Genomic DNA, 12,500 nt, shown 5'->3' with positions numbered 1-12,500 from the left:
TCCCTGGCAGTCACCTCCTTCTGGGAGGGAGAGGAGGAGATGATGACCGGTGGGGGGTGGAGGGCCTCCCTGGCAGCCACCTCCTTCTGGGAGGGAGAGGAGGAGATGATGACCGGTGGGGGGTGGCGGACCTCCCTGGCAGTCACCTCCTTCTGGGAGGGAGAGGAGGAGATGATGACCGGTGGGGGGTGGAGGGCCTCCCTGGCAGCCACCTCCTTCTGGGAGGTAGAGGAGGAGGTGATGACCGGTGGAGGGATGGAGGGCCTCCCTGGCAGTCACCTCCTTCTGGGAGGGAGAGGAGGAGGTGATGACCGGTGGGGGGTGGAGGGCCTCCCTGGCAGCCACCTCCTTCTGGGAGGGAGAGGAGGAGGTGATGACCGGTGGGGGGTGGAGGGCCTCCCTGGCAGCCACCTCCTTCTGGGAGGGAGAGGAGGAGGTGATGACCGGTGGGGTGATAGAGGGCCTCCCTGGCAGTCACCTCCTTCTGGGAGGGAGAGGAGGAGGTGATGACCGGTGGGGGGATGGAGGTCCTCCCTGGCAGTCACCTCCTTCTGGGAGGGAGAGGAGGAGGTGATGACCGGTGGAGGGATGGAGTGGCAGCCCTCTGCTCCACCTCATCCATCACTGCATACCACTCCCAGGATGTGGCTGTTACCTCTCTTCCCTCTGTTCTGACTCCAGTTGGGGGGAGATGAAATAGGTGTGTGTGTGTGTGTGTGTGTGTGTGTGTGTGTGTGTGTGTGTGTGTGTGTGTGTGTGTGTGTGTGTGTGTGTGTGTGTGTGTTGGTGTGGAAGAGAATTATACAGTACAGGAGACCTTATCTATCATGAATATCTTTATGTCTTCAATTATCACCTCTCAAATCCTGTGTGTGTGTGTGTGTGTGTGTGTGTGTGTGTGTGTGTGTGTGTGTGTGTGTGTGTGTGTGTGTGTGTGTGTGTGTAGGCATGGCAGTATCAGTATATATCATTATACGGAGTGAAAACGGATAACGAAGTGAGTGGAAAGTGAGGTTTCACCAAGTCAGACAGTTTTCACACCTAGAAACACATGGAGGTCATATAGCCAGTTATGGAGGTGACCTCCTGGAGGACAGAGACAGGGGGGGGGGGCATATAGTCAGTTATGGAGGTGACCTCCTGGAGGAAAGAGACGGGGGGGGCATATAGTCAGTTATGGAGGTGACCTCCTGGAGGAAAGAGACGGGGGGGGGGCATATAGTCAGTTATGGAGTTGACCTCCTGGAGGAAAGAGACGGGGGGCATATAGTCAGTTATGGAGGTGACCTCCTGGAGGAAAGAGACGGGGGGGGGCATATAGTCAGTTATGGAGTTGACCTCCTGGAGGAAAGAGACGGGGGGGGCATATAGTCAGTTATGGAGGTGACCTCCTGGAGGAAAGAGACGGGGGGGGCATATAGTCAGTTATGGAGGTGACCTCCTGGAGGAAAGAGACGGGGGGGCATATAGTCAGTTATGGAGTTGACCTCCTGGAGGACAGAGACAGGGGGGGCATATAGTCAGTTATGGAGTTGACCTCCTGGAGGAAAGAGACAGGGGGGGGGCATATAGTCAGTTATGGAGGTGACCTCCTGGAGGACAGAGACGGGGGAGAAAGCATGTGGTACGTTACAGTGTCAGAACAATGTGTATTGTTATAAGCCATTCATCTCCCTTCCCCCCCCTCTCTCTCAATAGAGATTATTCACTTGTAATGAATGTATTATCTAACGTCTGTGGGAGATCATTCAGCCTACTGAACCTAAAAACAGATATTTCTTCACATTGTTTGACTTGTAAACTTGACTGCTGACATTTACAATTTGAGTGAATTGTATTAACAGACTAATGAACAGAATACTCAAATATATAGTTTATGGAGCCCAGAGTTTTTCCAGGTGGATCCAGGCAATACATTGAATATATATATATATATACAGTACCAGTCAAAATTTTGGACACATCTACTCATTCAAGGGTTTTTCCTTATTTGTACTATTTTCTACATTGTAGAATAACAGTGAAGACTTCAACACTATGAAATAACATATGGATTAATATCATAACCAAAAAACGCGTTAAACAAATCAAAATGTATTTTAGATTTTAGATTCTTCAAAGTAGCAACCCTTTGCCTTGATGACAGCGTTGCATCCTGTTGTAAAACTTTTGACCGGTAGTGTATATATTGATATCCGTCTGTCGTTGTGTTTCTGTTGATGTTGTGGTGTTATGTTGCTTATTCTGCTTAGTAATGCTATACCATAGATCAGGCATTCACGATGTCAGCCCCGCCCCCATCGTCCCCACCCTGCACAACAGAACGACACACTCAGCACCACCAGCACCAAACGCCGATTGATTTCAACGGAAATCAAAGTCACATGCGGATCGAACAACAGAGGGCGCGGGAGCACCGAGGAGGCAGCGTGTGCCGACGCTACAGGAATGCTAAACACACAAATCCTCCTGCTACCAATGCAGCACGGAGAGAGAGACGAGTTACCATGTTATGCCATTCCTCAGGACCCCTCAGAGCCGCGCTTTAACGGCTGTCTCAGCATACTGTACATGGCCTGCGTCTCCCTCACAGCGTTATGAATGGAGTAGAGAGACAGGAGACCGGGGAAGCCCCCCCCTCCTTCCCCCACTTCCGGACCGAATCCTGGTCGGTTGGGGGTAACATTGTCAGCCCTGACTGGACCCGGCCTGGTATAATTTAATTAAAGAGAAAGAAACAAGGGGAGATCGAAGGAGGGAAGGAGGCATTGGGATTGTGGTGGGATGGAGGACAGAGAGAGAGAGAGAGAGAGAGAGAGAGAGAGAGAGAGAGAAGAGAGGGGGGGTACTGCAGGAAAAAGCTTTATCTCCTCTCCTCTTCCCTCCGCGACGCCTTTTGTTGCGTTCTGTAGCCTAGCGGCACACTGCACGAGAGGAGCCGGTTGCTGCATTGCGCTCACCGAGCAGCGCGTGCTGCGGGTCAGCCCGCCGAGAGAGTCTGTGGCTGTAACGTCTTCAGTATATTGTGTGTGTGTGTGTGTGTGTGTGTGTGTGTGTGTGTGTGTTTTAGTGCCGCAGTCAGACAAAAGAAAAAGCTACTTCAATATTCAACAGAGAACAACTATACCAAACATGAACAATACTGCAACGATTCTAACCCACTGACTGAAATATTGACGAATATAAAACAAAATATTAAAATACAATACATACACTTTTATAGGCCTGATCATGTATAATGAAAATGTATATTATTATAAATTATTAAATAATATCCTTATTATTATTATTATTATTGCTATTAGTCTATATGTTTGCCCTTTGACCTTTAGCCACTGGGGTCATATATATTTTTATAATATAAATCTGATAGCTGGCGGCAGAGAGATTAAAGTTACTATGAGACGTCATCAGAGAAGCACATGCCGCCGGATGAATGATGAAATTCAGATGAGCTGTTGTGGTCATAACCGGATAAAGAAATCTAAGTCATTATAAAACGTGTGTGTTTGTGCCGGTTATTACGTTAGTGGGGCAATTTCCATTTAAACCCCAGTCCCGTAGCCTGTCCAACGCTGGCTGGCAACCGTCCAACACAGTAAAAAAAAAAGCCGATTGTACAGAATAAGTTGCCATTATATTCCTCTGACAACCAATATCCCTTCGTTCCCTGCATCCCCTTTGTGAATAAAGATATTCCCCTCATCTCATCCCGCCCTGAGCCGCGTAAACGCCACATTGAATCTAGTGCAGTGTGACAGCGAAGAGGATAGGTCTGTTACCGATACACACACACGCACACACACACCGTGAGCGACAAACACTGCCTCTCGTTCCGTTCTCCCGTTTCAGCTGAACGATCAAGTTACGTGGCTAGGGAAATGTTGCAGTGAAGAGAGAGAGAGAGGCGGAGAGGCGGAGAGAGAGAGAGAGAGAGAGAGAGAGAGAGAGAGAGAGCAGAGAGAGAGAGAGAGAGAGAGAGAGAGGCGGAGAGGAGAGAGAGAGAGAGAGAGAGAGAGGCGGAGAGGCAGAGAGAGAGAGAGAGAGAGAGAGGCGAGAGAGAGAGAGAGAGAGAGAGAGAGAGAGAGAGAGACTGCAGCATCATTTCAGAGCAGGCAGAAGCAAGCCACGCGCGCACATGCAGTGCAGTAGAACGTGCAGGTGAGAGAAAGAAAGAGAGAGAGAAGGCGTGCGTGGAGAATGAACGATAGAATGCAGGACTCTTGGAAAATATGCATTTTCTTTCGGATCATTACCGAAACATCCTCGCGAACGCACAAGGAATTATAATTGACCGGTTTGTTGACTTCGGGGTTTCTTTTGCCTTTTTTTTTTTAAAACAAGGGTTGCTGATGTGAGCGAGCTCCGGTTTACGGTTAAGATTATTATTCCGTCCCGAGAAGTGGCTGTGAAAAGCACTCTTGTCTTGTGAAGTTCCGTGAAGGCATTCGACCAACCGCTTGGCACGTTGCTTCACTGCGGGGAAAAAACACACGCGTAGTTCAGACTCATACCGGAGAGCGAGAGGTAAGAAACCACAATTAAACTCTAAACGATTACCGGACGATATCCAATACTTTACGTTTAAACTGATTTTGTTCCGCTCTGTGGATGTAAGTAATTTTTCACAACATTAGTGATTCGGCGTCCTGAGACAGAGTCGTGTACAGTTTTCTTTGTGGAAGTGCTGCATTGCAGTTTCTCTTCAACTCGTCAAAACCGCCGAGAGATCCCCTCGGTCCCCCGGAACGCGACCGGAATTAAGCGAAATTACTGACGGACTAATATAACTGATAAGAGAGTCCTCAAGAGAGGAAGAAACGGAATACGTCTCCATCATAAAAAGAGAGAGCGAGAGAGAGTCAAGTGGATTAATTAACGTGAGTGGATGATTTGGTTTCTCTTTTCTTGCTGGATGGGATTTTCTGATATCTTTGTGCTCTGAACATCCCAGAGAGACTTAGAGGATTTTTTTTTTTTAAGTGTATTTTTAAACCCAGTCTCAACAATAAAGAGAAAGACACAAGAATAGAGAAAACAGACATCCTAACTGAGAGATATACAACCAGATAGTCACATTAACGACAGAGACTGATCTGCAGTGTGCTGTTAGAGAGCTGGGAAGCTTTCCTGGACCCTAGGCAGTGGAAACTGCCCAGCCAGAGAGAGAGAGAGAGAGGGGAGGGGGGAAGAGTGTAAGAAAGAGAGAGGAAACAGAGATATACAACCAGATAGACACATTAAAGACAGAGAAGGAGGGAAAGGTAGAAAGATAGATCCCCAGAGAGAGGAAAGAGAGACAGAGGGATAGAGAGGGAGAGAGAAGAAGCAGAAAGGTGGGAGCCATGCGGAGGACAGGGGTAGGTGTCTGTGGTGGAGCAGCGGTCTCCTGCTCGGTTACGCTAACTGGACCGGGGGAGTTGTTCCACCTCCTAGTCCTTCTCCTACTAACGATGACTCAGCTCCCGGTCGCTGACTCGGCACTCCGTTACCGGGTGGCTGAGGAGGGCCCAGCAGACGTCATGATCGGTAATGTGGCCGCCGACCTCGGCCTGTCCGCGGGCACCGGCTCCGGAGATGTCACATTCGCCCTAGAGAGCGGCTCGGAGTTCTTCAAGATTGATAACGTTACCGGGGAGCTGACTACCGGGCAGCGGAGGATTGACCGGGAGAAGCTGGCCCAGTGTCAGATGATCTTCGATGAGAACGAGTGTTTCCTGGACTTCGAAGTGTCTGTGATTGGTCCACTCCAGAGTTGGGTGGATCTCTTTGAGGGCCGTGTGGTCATCACCGACATCAACGACAACACTCCCTCGTTTCCGTCGTCGGTGCTGACATTATCTGTCGAGGAGAACCGTCCAATAGGCACGCTGTATCTGTTACCCACAGCGACGGATCGCGACTTCGGGCGCAACGGGATTGATCGTTATGAGTTGATTCAAGATGGTAGCTCTTCCGGGTCGGCGGGGTCAGGGTCGGGGTCAGCGAGGAGAGCAGCCGGTGGGCCTATAGGAAGAGCGGATGGAACAGGAGGAGGAAACGGAGGAGGAGGGGATAGGAGGAGAGGGGCATTGGATAACAACGGAGGAGGAGGAGGTGCAGGAGGAGGTGTGAGGAGCAGTGTGTTTGAGCTCCAGGTCGCCGACACGCCCGACGGCGAGAAGCAACCACAGCTGATCGTGAAAGGCCCTCTGGACCGTGAAGCACGCGACTCCTATGAGCTGGTTCTACGGGTCCGGGACGGTGGGAACCCTCCTCGCTCTTCCCAGGCACTCCTCCGCGTCGCCATCACCGATGTCAACGACAACAGGTAAGATGAAAACGTAGTCTAGTGAAAAGCATGAGCTGAGGCACACCCAAATATGTTAGTAGAGGTGCTGACTAATGGAGAGTAAACTGTCTAAAAAGTAGGATTGGTTTACCCATTAAACTAAAGAGCTGGAATAGTAGCATCAGCGTAGAGAAACACTAGCTAAATTAGCATAGAGTACAACTGGCTAAATTAGCATAGAGAACCACTAGCTAAATTAGCATAGAGCACAACTGGCTAAATTAGCATAGAGCACAACTGGCTAAATTAGCATAGAGCACCACTAGCTAAATTAGCATAGAGCACTACTGGCTAAATTAGTATAAAGCACCACTGGCTAAATTAGTATAAAGCACCACTAGCTAAATTAGGTTGAAAAGCACAAGCAATGTTATCTTCTGAATACATGGTATTTCTTTTATTTCTTTATCGACAACAGCCCACGCTTCGAGAGAGCCATCTATGAGGCTGAGATGGCGGAGAATGCGCCTCCCGGAACCCCCGTCCTCCAGGTGCGCGCTTCGGACCGCGATGTCGGTGTCAACGGACAGGTGGAGTACGTCTTCGGCGCTGCCACGGAATCTGTCCGCCGTCTTCTCCGACTGGACGAGGCTACCGGTTGGCTGAGCGTCCTACACAGGATTGACCGGGAGGAAGTGGCCCAGTTACGGTTCACGGTCACGGCGAGGGATCGCGGTCAGCCGCCACGCACCGACCGGACGACCGTAGTCCTGGTGGTCCGGGATGAGAACGACAACGTCCCGGTCGTGGAGATCAGGAAGATCGGACGGATTCTGGTGAGGGACGGAGTGGCGCTGGTACCGGAGAATGTTCTGGTGGACACACCGGTGGCACTGGTTCAGGTGTCAGACCGTGACCAGGGTGAGAACGGGGCGGTAACGTGTACGGTGGTCGGGGATGTACCGTTCACCCTGAAACCGGCGGGAGAGACGGCGCTCCTGCCGCTGCCCGCGGATGATGCCTTCGACAGGTGAGATGAAAACACTTCCAGTCCATACTGATCTGTTTACAGTTGATTTTATTTTCATTTTAAAGTCATATTCAGAGTGTTCCAGCACGGCGCACCGAGAGGCTGAAATAGTATTGGAGCATCAACGTACAGCACCATAATATAAACCTGACAGCTTGCTACGTTTAGTTGAAAATCACAAAAATCACATACACAATATATCTACATTTGAGCATTATAAATTCTAAATGTTCAATATTTAGATTTTTCAATGTAACTCTCCTTCCACAGCAGGAAGTAATTATATTGTTTAATTTCTTTGTAATTTTTTTATATTAATATTTAACTTTGTTTCCTCAGAAACCGTAAGAAGTATTTCCTCCACACGTCGGCCCTGTTGGATTACGAGGCCACTAAAGAGTACAGCGTGACCATCGTGGCAGTCGACTCTGGTTCCCCCTCTCTCTCCAGCAACAGCTCTCTCATGGTCAGGGTAGTCGACATCAACGACCACACTCCTACCTTCGCCCAGGCCGTGGTCGAGGTCCACTTTGCCGAGAACAATCAACCAGGAGAGCGTGTGGTCACTGTGGTTGCGGCAGATGCCGATTCCGGCAAAAATGCAGAGATTGTGTATTCATTGGATCCGTCCGTTAATGGCCTGTTCTATATTGATGCTGATAATGGGGATATCCGCGCGACGGGGGTTCTGGACCGGGAGGTCAGGGAGAGATATGAGTTCCAGGTGATCGCCAGGGATAAGGGATTCCCCTCGCTGCAGGGGTCGGCCACGGTGGTAATCATGGTCACCGACCGCAACGACAATGCTCCGAAGTTCGTCCAGGAAGTGTTCACGTTCTACGTGAAGGAGAACCTCCTTGCCAACAGCCCAGTCGGCATGGTAACAGTAACAGACGCGGATGAGGGTGAGAACGCGGAGCTGAGTCTTTTCGTAGAGATGAACGAAGAAGAAGGAGAAGAGGTGGAGGGAGGAGGAGGGGAGAAGAACAAGGGAGTAGGAGAGGAGGGAGGAGGAAGAGGAGGAAGAGGTGAAGAAACGTTCTCCATAGAGAACAACACCGGGACGATCTTCTCCTCCGTGTCCTTTGACCGGGAACGCCGCTCCACCTACACCTTCCGCGTCCGGGCCGTCGACGGTGGAGCTCCGCCTCGCTCCGCCACGGCGACAGTCTCCCTCATCGTAACTGATGAGAACGACAACGCCCCCTCCGTGACCTCACCCACCAACGAATCCTACACCCTCCTCCCCCCGGCCTCCTCCACCCGGACCATCGTCAGAACCGTGGCCGCCTCGGACTCTGACTTTGGCCGCAACGCTGACCTGCGCTTCTCCCTGGTAGGAGGGAACCCCTTCAGGCTGTTTGAGATCGGCCTGGCCAGTGGAGTGATCACCGTGGCAGAGCCCCTAGAGAGGAGACACAGGGGGCTGCATCGCCTGGTGGTCAGGGTCAACGACAGTGGAGAGCCATCGCTCTGCGCCACCGCGCTGGTCCACGTCTTCATCAACGAGAGTCTGGTCAACGCTACACTGGTGGATGCACAGGTAATTATGGATATGACTTCTGTCCTAAATGACACCCTATTCCCTATGAAGTGCACTACTTTTGACCAGCCGCCCCATTGACTCTGGTCAAATGTAGTGCACTGTGAAGGGAATAGGGTGCCATTTGAGACTCGTACGTACTGTACATGCATACCTCTATTCCATTCTGACTTTGGTGACATTGAGTCCATTTGTTAAGGCCCTACTGTTCTATACAGGCTATATATACACTTCTCCTGCTCAGTAGCTTAGAATGGGCCAATGCAATGCACCAGCCTATAATGGAATGGTAGGGATCAATTAGAACAACTTAGAATGGAACAGTAGAACAAATGAAAATGGAATTCTAGAATGGAACAAATTAGAATTGAACAATAGAATGGAATAAATTAGAATGGAACAATAGATTGGAATAATGGAATGGGGCCGCTCAGAGTGGGACATCGTTTCATCTTTTAATAAGAACAGTGTAGACCAGACCAGAGCAATAGAGGGCAGACAAATGGACGGATCGAATCAACATATTATCACACTTCATTCAACTGCTCAAAGGGCTTGATGATTAGTTCATTAGTTTGATCAGGTGTGCTAGTGTTGGGATAGAATAAAGAAGTGTAAGTTAGGGAGGCCCCAGGTCAAGGTCAGAGTTGACACATGAAACTGCGGTCCAGAGTTTCTCCTGGTACAGGTTACGGGGTTAGGAAAACTCGGCAATGAAGAAACATTTCCATCTAGTTTCTCATTGGCCAACTTGTGACTCCTACTGATAAAAAAAAACGAGTTGAGTCATTTTCTGCTGCGTTGCCATTTCATTCACTAATCACTTTGGCATCCTTCCACTCTCTCTCTCTCACACAAACACACACACACACACACACACACACACACACACACACACACACACACACACACACACACACACACACACACACACACACACACACCTCCCTTTGGCATTATTCCGCTGTCACACACACACACACACACACACCCCTTTGGCATCATTCCACTCTCAGAGAGAATTCCTTATGCGATGGAGGCAGTAACACAAGCATTTCACTGCTTGTGAGATAATGTCTGCATATCTGTGTCCGTGACCAATAACCTTTGATTGGATATCCTCCTAGTCCATTATTGTATATTGAGAGCTGTGCTCTGCTGGGCTGTTCCAGTCAAACTAAACTGTCTATGGTGTAATGTCGAGGAGTTCTAGATTACAACATGCTTCCACACATTGCAATCCATTGTTCCATAGAATCATTCTGTCATTCCATTGTGTTCTGGTCCACTCTACCATTCTATTGCCATCAAATGTCTGGTTCTAAGCCGGGGCTTCTCATGTCCGGTTCTTTTCGTTGCAACTGAACCTGTCCCAGGCATAACTCTGTGCCCTTGTTATAGGCTTCAACTTGGACCTGGAGTTCACCTTAGTTTTCAGCCATAACAAGGGCCCAGGGTGTTTCATGTTTAGGTCACAAGGTAATGAATAACTCCTGGCCCTAAAGATACACCGCTAACTAAAGCTACACCGCTAACTAAAGCTACACCGCTAGCTAAAGCAACACCGCTAACTAAAGCTACACCGCTAGCTAAAGCTACACCGCTAGCTAAAGCTACACCGCTAGCTAAAGCAACACCGCTAACTAAAGCAGCACCGCTAACTAAATCAGCACGGCTAACTAAAGCTACACTGCTAACTAAAGCTACACCGCTAACTAAAGCTACACCGCTAACTAAAGCTGCACCGCTAGCTATCCATTGCATTGATATCAAGAGAGGCACAGCACTACCTGCAGAGTGAAACGGTTCTGGTGTTTAAAGCTAAGCAGTACAAACCTTGGTGCAGCAGAGTGGAAAACTCCTGGGGGAGCTGGGGAGGGAGGGAGGGAGTGAGAGAGAGATGTGTCAGGATGGATGATGAGGCACTGCTAGAGCTAAAGTGGTAGTGCTGCATTCTCTTGTTGAACACTTACAAGGAGACACACACACACACATGCCGCATATACATACACCTAGCATGCACACATACACACACATAGCAGAGACACACACCCACACACAGTGTGCTAGAGGCATGCTCAGCAGAATGTGAATGGGACAGAAGAAGACTGCAGAACAGCAGAGAACAGAACAGAGCAGAGAAGAACGAAGGAAAACAGAACAGAGGGGAACAGAACAGAGAACGGAGGAGAACAGAGAACAGAGGAGAACAGAGGAGAACAGAGAACAGAGGAGCACAGAACAGAGGAGAACAGAAAAGAGGAGGACTGAGAACAGAAATCAGAGGAGAACAAATCAGAGGAGAACAGAGGAGAAAGGAGAACAGAGGAAAACAGAGGGGAACAGAACAGAGCAGAACAGTGGACATCAGAGAACAGATGAGAACAGAGGGGAACAGAACAGAGGGGAACAGAACAGAGGGGAACAGAACAGAGGGGAACAGAGAACAGAGGGGAACAGAGAACAGAGGGGAACAGAACAGAGAAGAATAGAGGGGAACAGAGAACAGAGAATAACAGAACAGATGAGAACAGAACAAAGGAGAAAGAACAGAGAAGAACAGAGGGGAACAGTGGGGAACAGAAGAGGAGAATGGATGAGAACAGAGGAGAACAGAGGAAAACAGAGGGGAACAGAACAGAGGACATCAGAGGAGAACAGAGAAGAACATTGAACACAGGATAACATATGAGAACATAGGAGAACAGAACAGAGGAGAACAGAACAGAGGAGAACAGAATGGAGAACAGAGCAGAGAACAGAGGAGAACAGAACAGAGGAGAACAGAAAAGAGGAGGACTGAGAACAGGGGAGAACAAATCAGAGGAGAACAGAGGAGAAAGGAGAACAAAGGAGAACAGAGGAGAAAGGAGAACAGAGGAGAACAAAGGAGAACAGAGGAGAACAGAGGAGAAAGGAGAACAGAACAAAGGAGAACAGAACGGAGGAGAACAGAGTAGAACAGAGAACAGAGGAGAAAGGAGAACAAAACAAAGGAAAAGAGAACAGAGAACAGAGGAGAACAGAGAACAGAGGAGAACAGAGGAGGAAGGAGAACAAAACAGAGGAGAACAGAAGAGAACAGAGGAGAAAGGAGAACAGAACAAAGGAGAACAGACAAAGGAGAACAGAGGAGAACAGAGGAGAAAAGAGAACAAAACAGAGGAGAACAGAGGAGAACAGAGGAGAAAGGAGAACAGAACAAAGGAGAACAGAGGAGAACAGTGAAAAGAGGAGAACAGAACCAGGCAACAGAAGAAAAATATAATGGAACAGAGAAGAGGGTTAGGGTTAGGGTTAGTGGAACCAATGAATGGAACCAATGCAATAGAATCTACTAAGACAATAGAAAGTTAGCCTAACCAAGTCCATTCAACGATATCAATGTATTACATTTATTTAGCCAGGATAGTCCACTCCATAACAGACGCCACTGTTTTCCAGGGATTCTTTTTTTAAACGTTATTTACTGAATGTAATACAGTGAAACAACTGAACAGTCAAACCAACCACTGTTATAAACTCATGAACCAATACAATAGAATCTACTAAGACAATGTGATGTATTGTATTGTAAAACAATAGAGCAGGACCTCAGTGTGACTTGGGCAAATAGCTTTTTTAGCTGTGTTACGTTAACTTACAAATTAAACCTC

At 48.7% G+C, this 12,500-nt stretch overlaps 2 protein-coding genes across 2 annotated transcripts in view; one reads left to right on the top strand and one right to left on the bottom strand.

Annotated features, from left to right (window-relative positions):
- LOC106610554 (extensin-3) overlaps positions 1 to 622 on the bottom strand; it is a gene marked incomplete at its 3' end in the record, with an annotated part of 2,583 nt that extends 1,961 nt beyond the window's left edge. Inside the window, exons 1-3 of the mRNA XM_045713576.1 lie at positions 614 to 622; positions 280 to 417; positions 1 to 218 (exon numbers count right to left, since the gene is read on the bottom strand). The exon at positions 1 to 218 is cut by the window's left edge and continues 184 nt beyond it. Of these exons, the coding sequence (XP_045569532.1) occupies positions 1 to 218; positions 280 to 417; positions 614 to 622 (365 nt within the window). The remainder of the gene's footprint in view (positions 219 to 279; positions 418 to 613) is intronic.
- A 3,444-nt stretch (positions 623 to 4,066) lies between these two features.
- Positions 4,067 to 12,500, top strand: part of pcdh7a (protocadherin 7a) — a 15,039-nt gene continuing 6,605 nt past the window's right edge. Inside the window, exons 1-3 of the mRNA XM_045713575.1 lie at positions 4,067 to 6,310; positions 6,750 to 7,301; positions 7,641 to 8,844. Coding sequence (XP_045569531.1) covers positions 5,346 to 6,310; positions 6,750 to 7,301; positions 7,641 to 8,844 — 2,721 coding nt within the window. The 5' untranslated portion in view covers positions 4,067 to 5,345. The remainder of the gene's footprint in view (positions 6,311 to 6,749; positions 7,302 to 7,640; positions 8,845 to 12,500) is intronic.

This window comes from Salmo salar, unplaced genomic scaffold (genome assembly GCF_905237065.1).
Source record: "Salmo salar unplaced genomic scaffold, Ssal_v3.1, whole genome shotgun sequence".
Lineage (NCBI taxonomy): Eukaryota > Metazoa > Chordata > Actinopteri > Salmoniformes > Salmonidae > Salmo > Salmo salar.
The sequence above is the reverse complement of the archived record's forward strand: the minus strand, read 5'-3'. Positions and strand labels throughout refer to the sequence as shown.